At 59.3% G+C, this 12,468-nt stretch overlaps 1 protein-coding gene and 1 long non-coding RNA gene across 6 annotated transcripts in view; one reads left to right on the forward strand and one right to left on the reverse strand.

The window, feature by feature from the left end:
• The window catches only part of LOC118609331, a 65,653-nt gene extending 63,912 nt beyond the window's left edge, over positions 1 to 1,741 (reverse strand). For 2 of the 5 annotated variants that reach the window (XR_004953276.1, XR_004953278.1), the window contains exon 1: positions 1,247 to 1,736. This is a non-coding gene — a long non-coding RNA (uncharacterized LOC118609331). Of the gene's footprint in view, positions 1 to 1,246 lie in introns of all 5 variants that reach the window. The other 3 variants (XR_004953277.1, XR_004953279.1, XR_004953280.1) reach the window with 2 other exon arrangements.
• On the forward strand, positions 294 to 5,746 carry PDX1 (pancreatic and duodenal homeobox 1). The gene is made up of 2 exons (XM_016156315.2): positions 294 to 795; positions 4,163 to 5,746. Exons 1-2 carry the CDS (start codon positions 384 to 386, stop codon positions 4,606 to 4,608), a joined length of 858 nt encoding a protein of 285 aa, XP_016011801.2. The 5' UTR covers positions 294 to 383; the 3' UTR covers positions 4,609 to 5,746.
• Positions 5,747 to 12,468: the final 6,722 nt, after the last annotated feature.

The following is a 12,468-nucleotide window of genomic DNA, read 5'->3' on the forward strand; positions in this document are numbered from 1 at the left end:
TGACGAAACGGGTTCTCTCAGTGAACAGGAGTCCCAAGGTTTCCAGGCGCGCCCCACTTTGGGGAGCCCTGCCAACTGCCCATACGGAGATGAGTAAACTCAGCTGAGACGGAACATTGAAACAGATCAGGTGCTCTCGGGGACCTGGGCCTTGCTTCTTAAGGCAGTCGGCCAGGCCAATTGTGGCCGCGGGCTGAGCCACGTGGGGCGCAGCAGAGCCTATGGCGCGGCGGCCGCCCGCCAGCCCCGGCGCGCGGCGGACTCCGGCTGAGCGGCGCAGAGCTGTCAAAGCGAGCAGGAGCGGCGCTGGCACCGGGAGGGCCGCACGCTCCAAGCGCCCGGCTCCTGCTCCCCGCGCCAGGCGCCCGGCGCGGGCGGCAGCCATGAACGGCGAGGAGCAGTACTACGCGGCCACGCAGCTCTACAAGGACCCGTGCGCGTTCCAGCGCGGCGCGGCGCCGGACCTCAGCGCCAGCCCCCCTGCGTGCCTGTACATGGGCCGCCAGCCCCCGCCGCCGCCGCCGCCGCCGCCCGCGTTCGCCGGCGGCCTGGGCGCGCTGGAGCAGGGCAGCCCGCCCGACATCTCCCCGTACGAGGTGCCGCCCCTCGGCGACGACCCCGCGGTGGCGCACCTGCACCACCACCTCCCCGCTCCGCTCGCGCTGCCCCTCCCTCCCGCGGGGCCCTTCCCGGACGGAGGCGAGCCAGGCGCCCTGGAGGAGCCCGGCCGCGTGCAGCTGCCCTTTCCGTGGATGAAGTCCACCAAGGCGCACGCGTGGAAAGGCCAGTGGGCAGGTAAGCCGGGCCGCCCAGCCCCTGCCTCCGAGCGCTGCCTAGCGCCGCTCCCCGTTCGCGTCCCCGGCGCCCGCGTGCAGGCCGGGGTCGGAGGGACTGAACCGCGCAGGGTGACAACGAGGCCGTCCTGCACAGACGCGCTTTCCCGGTCCCTGTCGGGGCGTCTTTGCCGCTCAGCTCTCCTGCTGGGAGCGTAAACCCCTTCCTTCCCCCCACGCTGCGCTCCCAGCGAGCCCGGGCCCGGCCGAGCGCAAGGCTTCGGACCCTCGGGGTAATCCCTCCCGGGAGTGCGCGCGGAGGAGGCCGGGCTGGGCTCGGGGCGCCTCTGACCGGCCGGGGCGCGCCTGCGGGGCCCCCGCGGCGCACTAGAGCGGCGGCGGGCACTCAGGGGCACCCCGTAGACGCAGGAGAGCAGCGGAGGAAGCCTGCTCTCAAGCCGGCGGGGACTCACCGCAAGGCCGGGGACCCGCCGCGCACCTCGGAGCCGGGCGGCCGGGCCGGGCGTCTGCGGCGCGAACTCACTTTTGCGCGAACGGAGGCGTTCGGGGCGGGGGCCCCCCGCGCTGCTTCCAGGAAGTGGCTGGAAGGAGGACGGAGATGCCCTCCCCGCTCAGCCGGCCCGGAGGAGGGAGCCCTGCGTCCCCGCCGCCCCGGGCCGCGGCCCGGGGTCTCCCCGGAGCCTGGAGGCGAAGAGCCGAGCGGTCCCCGGGCTGTTCTCCGCCCACACCCGGCCGCGATTTCCGGCGCGGCCCGGGCCGCCCCCGCCACACAGTGTTACCGCGTCCGTGCCGCGGCCACTTCTGGTCACGCCTGTACTGCAAACAGTTGACTTTCCTTCCAAAGCGCAGTCGCAAGTCGGGGGAGAGGCTCCTGTCTGCGGGCTCTGGCCCTGACCTTGACCCTGACTCAGCCAAGCAGGGCTTGGGGGGCCCGGGTTCGCCCACGTCGCCGGGGCTCGCCTCGCCTACCTAGTTCATTCTCTCGCGAGGGCCGAGTGTGAGCACAGGACCGAGGTCCTCCCCAGCTCCAGCGAAACCCCGGCCCAAGGGGGCCCAAAGTGTGCAAGGCGCCTCTGCGCACTTACGTGGCCCGCAGGGCCAGGGCCTCAGGCCTCGGGGTCTCGGGGCGGCGGGAGGACGGCGTCCCTCGATCGGGGGTGGGGGACCGCCGGCCGTTGGTTTCCTGCCGGAGCCGCGGTCCCCCCAGGGCTCCGTCGGTACCCGCAGAGCCCTGGGGACGCGCGTTTCCGGCCTTCCGCGCCCTCTTGGCCGCTTCCTGGGAGGTGGGAGGGGAGGCGAGGGAGGCCCTGCGGTGGGGTAAGTCCCCACCCCGCTCCTGCCCAAGAGTGGCACCCAGCGCTGGTGGAGCTTGGGCTCTGGGGGACCCAAGGAGCCAGAAAGTAAAACCCGTGGGGAGCTGGGCCCTGTCTCCTAAGGCCCTCGGCCAGGCCCAGATCGGCAGGGCAACATGGTCCGGCTGCAGCAGCGGGGCGGAGAGGCCTCCAGCGCCCCCTGACCCGCGCAGGCTCAGCCCACGGGTTCAGCCGACCCCCTTCCTGGAACCTGCCTGAGGGTACAGCTGCCCAGCTGGGCCTCGCTGGAACTTTTCGAAGGAGCCGAACTTCACTGGTCTGGGAACCCGCCTGCCCTCCCCTGGTGGGGTTCCCTGCTCCCGGGGACAGGAAGTGACCAAAGGGCTTTCGTTTGCAGTAGGGGGTCTGAATACTGATAGCCACGGGGATTTCTAAAAAACTCCACCTGGGAAGCGAACCGCCAACGCCTCGCCTCCCGGGCCGCTCTCCCCTAACCCGCCGCAGCGGCACCTGGCCGGCTCCCCAGCACCACCACCCCCGGCCTCCGCCTCGGCCTACCTCTCCTGCCAACCTCAGGGCTCGGGTCCCCAGGTTGTGGCCACAGCGGGGCCCCTCACGGCACATTGGGGAGGCCCTCTGGGAGGGCCAGAGCCCCAAGAGATTGTGGGTTGAATTTAGGAACGTAGAGGGGCCTTTGAAAACGTCCCTTTAAGGCGCTGAGCTTGTCCCCCAAGCAAGGGGAGGCTTGGACTCGAAAGACCCAGAGTCGCGGCGCAGGGAGCAGCTCCTCTGCAGACTCGGCAGAGCCTCTGCCTCGGCTTCTGGGAGCCCAGTTTCGGCCTGGGGGCGGGTGACCCGGGCAAGTTCCAACGTGTAATTAACCCTACCTCAACCCCCTACATGCAGACGCACACACTCGCTCTTCAACTTCTTGAGGAGAAATGCTCCGTCCCTAACACAGACAGGTGTAGGCCTCTTCCTGGGGTTTCGGTGGAACTCACCCCGCTGGTGCCTACAGGCCCCTGTCGCAAGAATCTGCTCAGAAAGGAAAAAGTGGGACCTCCAGGAGCTGGGCGCCGAACACGGAGCGTGCAGGGCTCATGTCCCTGCCGGCGGAGACCTTGACCCGCCACCACCGCCCTCCTTAGAAAGGCTCTCCGCTCCGCAGCCGGGGCACACCGCAGTGCCTCGTCTAGGCCCCTCTGCTAAGATTTGGGGCCCAGGACATGGCGGCTGAGGCCCAGAATAGTTTCTCTTCTTTTCAAAGGCAGAAAAGCCCAGCAATATTATAATGATACATATATATTATAAAATATATAGTTATATTGTGTTATAATATATTATAATATATAGTTACATTATATTATAATATAATATATATAGTTATACCAGCGCAAGGTTTCTCAGCGTTTTTATTAGCTCAGAGTTTCTCCAACTGAAGGGTGCACCTGTTACTCGGTGGTGGAACCAATTTACTGGGTTGAGATCTTCTTGAAAAACTAAAGAGTGACCAAGAAGAAAACTAAGATAGCATCATGGGAGGTAAAGGTTGATTTCATGTTCTGAACTCTTTTTGTCAGTTAGAAATCAGTGCGGGAACCGGGTAGTGCTCCGAAATGTATTTCTCGTGGTGGTGGGTCGTTGTGGGAAAGTTAGTTTTCCTGTTTTAAGTCCTGTAGTGTAGTCATTTTATTGCCTTTGATGAACCGAGTAGCTTTAGAGTCCTACTTTGCGCATTTTAATCAGCATCAGCACCGATTGAGAGAACCCATCCAAGGATCACTTGTTATTAGTCCTCCACCCCCTACCCCCCCCCCCGCCCCCTCAGGGTCCCCAAGAGCCCAGGCCCGTGACCTCCCAGAAAAGGCGACAGTCACCAGGGAGGGCGGCCTGGGCCCGTCCTGGGCTCTGGGGTAGGGGCGGGGGCTTGCACGGAGGAGGCAGGGGTCCTAGGGTTGGGGCCGAAGGGTCGGGTCGCGTGGGCGGGGCAGGAGGGGACGGGTGGGGGGACAGGGGGGAGCCCCACTCACGTGCCGTGCCGCCCGCCCCCCGCAGGCAGCGCGTACTCGGCGGAGCCCGAGGAGAACAAGCGGACGCGCACGGCCTACACGCGCGCGCAGCTGCTGGAGCTGGAGAAGGAGTTCCTGTTCAACAAGTACATCTCGCGACCCCGCCGGGTGGAGCTGGCCGTCATGCTGAACTTGACCGAGAGGCACATCAAGATCTGGTTCCAGAACCGCCGCATGAAATGGAAAAAGGAGGAGGACAAGAAGCGCGGCTGCGGGACCGCGGCCGCGCGCGGCGGCGACGCGGAGCCCGAGCAGGACTGCGCGGTGACCTCCGGCGAGGAGCTGCTGGCGCTGCCGCCGCCGCCGCCCCCCGGGGGTGCCGCGCCGCCCGCTGTCCCCGCAGCTGCCAGAGAGGGCCGGCTGCCTCCTGGCCTCAGTGCGTCCCCGCAGCCCTCCAGCGTCGCGCCCCTGCGGCCGCAGGAACCCCGGTGACAGATGGGGGCTCCTCCCTGCCAGTGGCTGCGACCACTCACAGGGGAGGCGCGGCGGGCCTGGGACCCCGGGTGTGGACCGCCGGCCCTGGCGGTTTGATGGGGCCCCCGCCAGCGGTAGGAGGGCAGAAGCCCCGCTCGCAGGCACCTGTGCATTTTGGGGGCCAGTGGGGAGACGCTGGCCGACCTTTCGGAAAGAGAAGACACATTTTCTGTAAATCCGGGGCCTCTTCTGGTGATACTGTTGGACTTGGCCACGCCTGTCGCAGTATACGGGTAGCAACGATCCAGAACCGAGTACCTCTTCGGAGGAAACGGTTCTTCAAAAGACAACAAAATCTGTGCAAATTGGACTGCTCCCCAACACACGGCAGGCGAGCTGGATGGGGCGCCTTTCTCTGCCCAGCAATTGAGCCATTTGGATTCAGGCTTCCGCCTTATTTAGAAAGAATTGAGAGGACATGTCTGAGGGTTCAAAGGCCCAGTAGAATCGATGCCCCTGGACTAGAATAATTCTTCCCCTTCTTCTTCCTTTTAAAGTCCTTTTAGCGCGCACTTCAGCCTGCATCTCTCTCCTCCGAAGGAGAAAAAAATTGTGCAAGGGAAGCTAAGCAGCGAGCAGCAGCAGGACTGACTTGTAGGGACAGAGCAAGAGGAGGGTACTGTCAGCCCCTTGGGGACTTCCAGACGGGGGAGGGGAAGCTGGGCCTGGAGCAAGCGGTTTGGGGGACAATTAGCGCGGAGCCCTGAGGCATCTTCCTATTTAGAGTGCGCATTTAGTTCCTGGTCACCTGGCTGCGGGGTTGGGGGGAGGCTGTATGGAAGGTGAGCAGGGTGACCTGGCCCACTCTGTGACTAGACCTGGCTATAGTCACAGAGCCAGTTTGATCTCCACATCTTCAGAGGTGATGTAAGTGCACGCGCTTGAGGAGTTTGGGAGACGAGTTATTTTTATTTAAAGTCTTAAAATGACCTGACCGTTCCTTGCACACAGGTGTGTGGTTTCCAGGTCAGTTCTGGTTTGAGGGTCTGGGCTTTGCACGCAGGCGATGTTTGTGGGAAACGCTTAATAAATGTGGATTACGTGGAGAGGGATGTAAAGGGGTCCCCTTGCTTTGTGTCTGGTCTCCGTCGCAGTACAATGGTTCCGTTTTATTTCCAATATTAAAGCAGCACTGATTTTAAGTTATCTAAGCCGGGACGGCTGGTCATTAAGAAGCACCCAGTGTGTGTTGGGGGTTGGGGCATCGTACGGGTGGGTGGATTTTCGGTTTGGTTTGGTTTTGTTTCATTTTTAACTTAAGAGTCACTTCTCAAGATGGATTTCTTAGGAGAAAGAGCCCTGAGGCTTGGAGGAAGGGGGTGCGGCCGCGGAGCAGGGGAACCGGCCAGAGCCCCCAGGGGCCCACGCGGCTGGCCCCGGCCACGCCACGCCGGTCTCCTCTTTCCTCCCCGAGTGAGCACTGGCTCAGTGAGGCCCTTCCCTGTGGCTCATCAGAAGGACAAGTCGCTGAGGCTGCAGCCTGGGGACCCCAGAGTGTCTGGTGTTAGAGACAAACAGGCTCTGCCTGTCAAGGGGCTTCCCACCCCTGGGCCTGCATGCTCCTCCCAGCATCTCAGCCCCTCCGTACCCCACGCTGGCAGCCCCCCCCCCCGCCCCCGTTTGCTCCCAGGAGTCACTACCACTATTTTCTTTTGCAAAGAGACTCGGGCTTGGACTTTGTTCTGTTGTTGGTTTTTGCTTTTTTTGTTTTGTTTTGTTGTTGTTTTATTGTTGAGAGAAATCAAATCCTTCACTCCTCCGCGGACAGAAAGGGGTCCTTGCTCATCAACGGGACCCGTCGCCTGCAGCCTCCCCACCCCCGCCTGGGCTCCAGAGCCCAATGGATCTGCCTTCTAACCTCGGGTCCCTCAAACACTGAGCCATGACCCAGATACGATTATTCAACTTCCCTGTGCCTCGGTTGCCTCATCCCTAAAGTGGAGGTGGTTCCTGCCGCGCAGAGTTGTGAGATTTAAATTGAAGAGCAGTGTGAACCGCTTGATTCGGCTTCTAGAAGGTACTTATCCCTCCACACTGTCAGCTGCTTTCTGACTGTCCGCATTTTCGGAAGCCGCCGGGAGCTGCTGCTGCTGCAGACGCCATGCGGGTCTCCTGGCCGCAGGCCGCCCTCTGCTGTGACAGATCCCTCGCTGTCGCTGTGGATGTGGCTCTTGTTCACGGATCTTTACTGTGCGCCTCCTCCTAAATGACCTCCTCTGATTTCCTACAGCCACCTCCGCCAGGTAAGTGACTGTCGGCGCCGTCCATGAGGGCGGCCCATGCTGAGTGGCAGGGGGACCCGCTGGGGCTCAGCTGCCCAGTTGGTGGAGACACGGAGACTTGTCTTCTGGGGCCGAACAGGTTTCCAGGGCTGCACTCCAGCCCACTGCCCTCCTGTCCCAGTGTCGCGGGGTGCCCTGACCCACCGCACCTCTCCACACGGGTTCCAGAGTTCCCCAATGCAGGGAGCAGAGGCGGCCTCCTGGGACAGGCCAGGGCGAGCAGGGCGCGCACACTGACTCGGGAGGACACGCAGCCGCAGTCCCGCGGCGGGCGGGTCGCTAGGCTTCGTTCAAAGCGCCACTGCGCGGCTTCCTGGGCCGCCGGCGCGCGCGCCTCCTGCGGCAGAGACCTGGGCCCTCCGCCCTGGAACTGGACTCCAGCCCTCCTTAACGCCCCGTGTCCTTGGGTAAATCACTTAATTCTCCGTTTCCTCTTTCACAAAATGAGCTCCTATACGAGGATGAAATGAAATGACGTCTTCGCCGACTCTATGGCCCGCCTGCAGCGCAGGGGGCTGGTGGAGGCGATGCCAGCAGAGGCCCCGGAACAGGCCCGCTGGCCAGGAAGAGGGAGGAAGGGGTGCAGGCCGAGAGCGGCACGGGGGCACAGAAGGCTTTGTCCCGCCTCCCGACTCGCGTGGGGCTTGACACGCGAATCCCCAACTCTGCCCAGCCACCCTTTGCCAAGTGGCGAGTGAACACTGATCCACGGTCCCAAGGGCACGGGGCGCTTGGAGCTCCGACCCGGAGCCCCGCACGGACCCAGTATTCCAAGAGAGGAGGCCGAAAAGATGACATCGCTCTGGAGGCCGGAAAAACCAGCCAGCCCAGCCCTGGGAAGGGCCGCTCTCTGCCCATCAGGTGATCGTCTCCAGGCCCCAGAACTGCGAAAGTGACGCGGACCGCCTCCCCTCGGGGCAGCCGGCCGCCCTCTGCCCTTCCCGCTGACGCGTGCTCTTCTCAAGCGGAAAACAGACTTCGGGGGCCTCCAGGAGCCACTGCGGAAGGGCAGGTTCCCACGAACGCTGCGCGCAGTTCCCGCACGAGTGCGCGCACTCGGCTGTGCGCTCTGGGACCTGGGGACCGCGGGCTCCGACACGGCGCGAAGAAGTCCAGGGGCCCGCCAGCTCCTCTATTCCCCGAAGATCCTCGGAGCTGCAGCCACGAGCCCCACCGCTGCTCCCCGAATCCGCGGCGCGCGGCGAGGTGCGTTCATGGAGCGCCCCGGCCTGCGACGGACCCGGCGCGCACCGAGCGCCAAGTTGAGCTGAGCGTGCCCGGCGGGCACCGCCCGACCGACCGCGGCGGCATCGTCCTGGCTCTGTCAAAGCTGCCGGTCCCGGGACTTGGAGAATCCGGCGAGGGTTCCCCGCCACACACAGCCTCCCGCAGAAGTCGCTGACAGTGCGGGCTTAGGGCGGGGGGCCTTGGAGAGCCTGGCGCTGTGCGGGACGCGGCCGGCATTGTTGCGACTCCTTGCGAATAGCATAGCACCGCACTGTGCGGGAAATCGCTCTTGGCAAACAAAAGCTCCTTTTCCTCTGCGGGTTTTTTTTTCTTCGTACATGTTGGCTAACACAGTTACTCTAAGAAGGTCACGCCTTAAAAGCTAAATTCGCACGTCACAATGACAGCTGAGAGTTGGTGGTGATTCCAGGTTCTGCCTGGCGGCTTGAGCAGGTTCGACGTCAAATTCCCTTGTTCCTTAAAGTCAGAAGCCTGAAGGCAGCGCTTACCCGGCCCCCACTGTGCGCGGGCCACGCTGGAGTCTCACAGTGCTGGCCCTGGACGCGCTCGCAATTTTTTAAAAAGCCAGTCACCTTTTCCGATGGTCGCCGTCACAGCCGCGGGGATTGGGTGGATTGCGGATGAATTTACCAGAGCAGAGAGGAGTCACTTGGGTTCCCCGCACTTCTCCTTTTAAACAACAAAGGCTGTTGGGATTCCCCAAATTAATTGTGGCCACCTAAGGCTAGCGCTGTCACCCCCGGCGGCCTCTCCGGAGCCTCTCCTTGGGCTAATTCGGTTCCGGGCAATCCAAGTATCACGCTGTCCTTTCAAGTTGGTGAGTGGGCCCGTTCTTATATTCCCATTCTCTCTCTCCCCCCCTCCCCTTCCCCCCTCCCCCTCTCTCCTCCCCCTCTCCCTCTCCCTCCCTCTCCCCTCCCTCCCTCCCTGCCTCCCTCCCTCTCCCTCCATGTGTCCCTGTAGGTATGGCCCGGCCCCATGGTCTCTGTCTTGTTGTGTCTGACTATGCCCGTGGCTTTGTGTGTTTACCGTTGCGCATGCAGCCTTGGTTGCAATGGTGACAGTGATCAGCGTGTGTCTAGGGGCCAGGTTTACATTCATACGTTCTCTTTCTTTCCACTGGCATGGCCGTCCGCTAAGTGTCTAATGACATTGCTACTGATGGAAACCGTCCCCGCGGGTAACCGCCTCAATTCTTCATGTTGACACAATGTTTGAAAGCAGGAAAAGCCGTCTTTAGAAGAACAGGGCTTGGAACTTGGTAGAAGCTGGCTGCTAAAGTACTGCACGATTGCATAAGGAATTTCATTTTTTTTCTTTCTAAGAAAAAGTGCAACACGAAGGTCTTTCCTGACACCAACAGTGTCACCTAGAAACCCTCCTGAAAATCAAGTAGTTAGAAAGGTCAGGAGAGGGACGTTCTGGGTTGTCATGGGACCAAATTGTCCTCAGACCCAACTCTGCCAAGCCAGGCGTGGCAGCCATAATCCTAGTGGGAAACTGAGGCAGGACAGTAGGAAGCAGAAAGGCTGCCCTGCAGAGGAGCTGGGAGCAAGGTTAGCTGACAGCCAGCCTTCAGAAAATCGCTGCCTACAGACAACCTGAGCAGCGTGAGGGGACTTACAGGTAACTCTGGGGAGGGAGGGGAGGTCGAGCTCTGCAAATAGTGGCTACCAATTGTCGTTTTAAGAGTGAAAGTGACCCGCTGACATAGGTCTTTGGAGTTACCTAGTGATAACCTGTCAACGCCATGATGGAGAGTGTGCTATATAGTTAGATCATCGCGAGACAGAATGGGTACAATAAAATTCTATTGCTGGTTTTTTTTGCCCCCTTGAAGTTCTTTTTTTTCTATAAATGAGAGGTCGTGGCTTCTGAAAGCACAAATAACTCCAAAACCGAAAGTAAATGAGAATCTTGCACGCGGGCTGATGATATCCACACAAGATTCTTGTCTGCATCGTAGGGCACGCTGAAGTCTCACTTGCAGGGATAATTATACATGTAAAGTAGGGGCAATACTTCTGCTGTGAGTAATTTCTATCGTTCGAATAACTTCCATTATTTTCCCCAAATCACAATGAGTCTGATTTCCAAAGGAATGCGTTTAAAAAAATCACTTCTCCCCTTTACACATGCTCTAAAAATTCAGAAGTTTCGCATTTCTAGATATATCTAGAAATACTGCCAAATTAAAATTGATATATTACATGGAACTATTTCCACTTAAATAGTTCTAGAAACTGAATGAAAACATACAACATCATCTCCAAGAGTTTTTTAAAATTAAAAATACTATGTAATTGAAGTTGTTGCAGTAAATGCATGGTTTATTTTTATTTAATGCTGAAAGGCTAATTTTTAGGCCAGAGGTATAGTAGAACAGATTATTTCTCCCCTGGACCAGTTGACCTTTCACAGGGGTACAAACAGAAAGACTTTCTAAAAGCACAAGCCAACTTTCCAGTCGCCTTTCGTCCTCACGTCCAACGGAGGAAAAAGGGAAGGCTCTCCGGCCTAACGTGGACATTAAAATCGCTGCTTCTCAGCACCTGAGGCAGGTGAGCTAGGGCAAATGGCTTCATCCCTTTGAGCCTCTAACTCACCTGTGAATGAGGGATAACGCCATCTCGCCATCTCGCCATCTCGTGGGAGAGTCACGAGGATTAAATAGAGTAATGTGTGTGAAGAATACGTTAGCAAGTGGGCGGGGTTCTTTAAACACCACATGGTTCCCCCAGAAGCTGAGGTCCTTCTTGTCCCAGTAGGGCAGGGACACCACGTAGCTCAGTGGGCCTCAGAGGCCACGACAGTGACACAACCTGAGTGTGTGCCTTCTTCCTCGGGGCCCTTGGATCCTGCTTCTGGCTGGGGCAGATAGGTCTTCATACGAGCTTCCTACGAGCAACTGGGCTGCAGAACCGCATTGCGGCTGCCCAGGCAGGAGCAAAAATAAGCCACCAACTCTATAAAACACAGACTCGAGAGCCAGCCACCTCCATGTGACACCTCAAAGAGTGCTGAGGCCCAGATTCCACGAGTTTTGTAAGGCACACCCATTTCAACTAATTCAGGGAGTGTCTGTCTGATGAACAAATCATGGAGTCTGTTTACAGAGAGACGCATCAGGAGGAAGCGTCGGGGAGATCGCAAGTGTGGGGGGGTGCACTGCGTTTTGCTGGCTCTGGAGACAGGGCTCCCTGGAAGGACTAGAGGGAGGCCTCTGGGAGCGAAGGGCGGGGGGCGCCCGGGTGAACAGCAAGGACATACAATCGCAGGACCCGGATTCTGCCAGCCATCTGAATTTTCCCAGAGCCCCCGCGGAGGAGCCCTGCTGGCCGGCAACTTGACTGCAGCCGCGGGAAGCCCAGGGCACAGGGCCCCGCTTGGCCAAGGGAGGCTTCTGGCTTGCGGGCACTGGGAGACGGTAAGTCCGTGTTGTTCGAAGCCTTCGATTTGTTACTGCAGCGCTGGAAAACGAATATCGTCCTCTTTCCTGTGAGTCGTGCTACCCCTGCTCAATCAACCTCTCATTTACAGGACTCGGGGTCGTGGAAACACCAACTTCCAGCAGGCCGTAGAGCGCAGCCTTTCGCCTAGATGCGCCTTGTCTAAGCGAAAACGGAAGGGGTAAGGCATTCAAGGAAGGAGGGTAGGATAGATGTTGGCGACAGCTGGCGGCCTCCCCTCTTGTGGCCAAGGGTCTGTGTAAAAAAATCGTCATCATTTGGTATTTACTGCAAAAAAAAAAAAAAAACAGACAAAAATGATAGCCGTTATTACACCTAGCCCATACATGGAGCCTGTGTTTGGATAAAAGGACGTTTGTTCAGACGAACTCGTGCGTTCGCTGTCATCGGTGGGCACTCTGCGACGCAAGGTTGGCCTGGTCTACCAGAAAGCTCACCGCGAAAACTTGCATGGCGTTGGAGTTCATCCCTGTGTCCTGCCCCAGCATAGCATATTGAAGAAGGCCGAGACGCAATCAGAAAAAATTGGCTTCTCCTTCTGCATTCACGGTTCATCGCCCTTCTGAACTACTTGACGAACACGTTGGTACCTTTAAGTCTGTTTTCTCATTAGCAAATTAGGGGAAATACCCGCCTCACGGGGTTGTCGTGAGGGTTAAATAGGATGATGTATGCGAAACTTACTTTTTAATAGGGAAACAGGCCCTAATTGTGAGAAGTAATTAGAAAACGTTGGGTCTCCCTTTCTTCTAAATCAGTGTTTTGCAAACAGCAGGTTGTAACCGATTAATAATCGCTGAAGTCAGGTTAGCGAGACG

Source organism: Rousettus aegyptiacus, unplaced genomic scaffold, assembly GCF_014176215.1.
Source record: "Rousettus aegyptiacus isolate mRouAeg1 unplaced genomic scaffold, mRouAeg1.p scaffold_m13_p_11, whole genome shotgun sequence".
Classification (NCBI taxonomy): domain Eukaryota; kingdom Metazoa; phylum Chordata; class Mammalia; order Chiroptera; family Pteropodidae; genus Rousettus; species Rousettus aegyptiacus.

Bases quoted from the DNA above. Each gene is read 5' to 3' on its own strand.
- PDX1 (XM_016156315.2), top strand. From the start codon at position 384: ATGAACGGCGAGGAGCAGTACTACGCGGCCACGCAGCTCTACAAGGAC. The intron at 796-4,162 runs GTAAGCCGGGCC...CGCCCCCCGCAG, and splicing joins GTGGAAAGGCCAGTGGGCAG to GCAGCGCGTACTCGGCGGAG.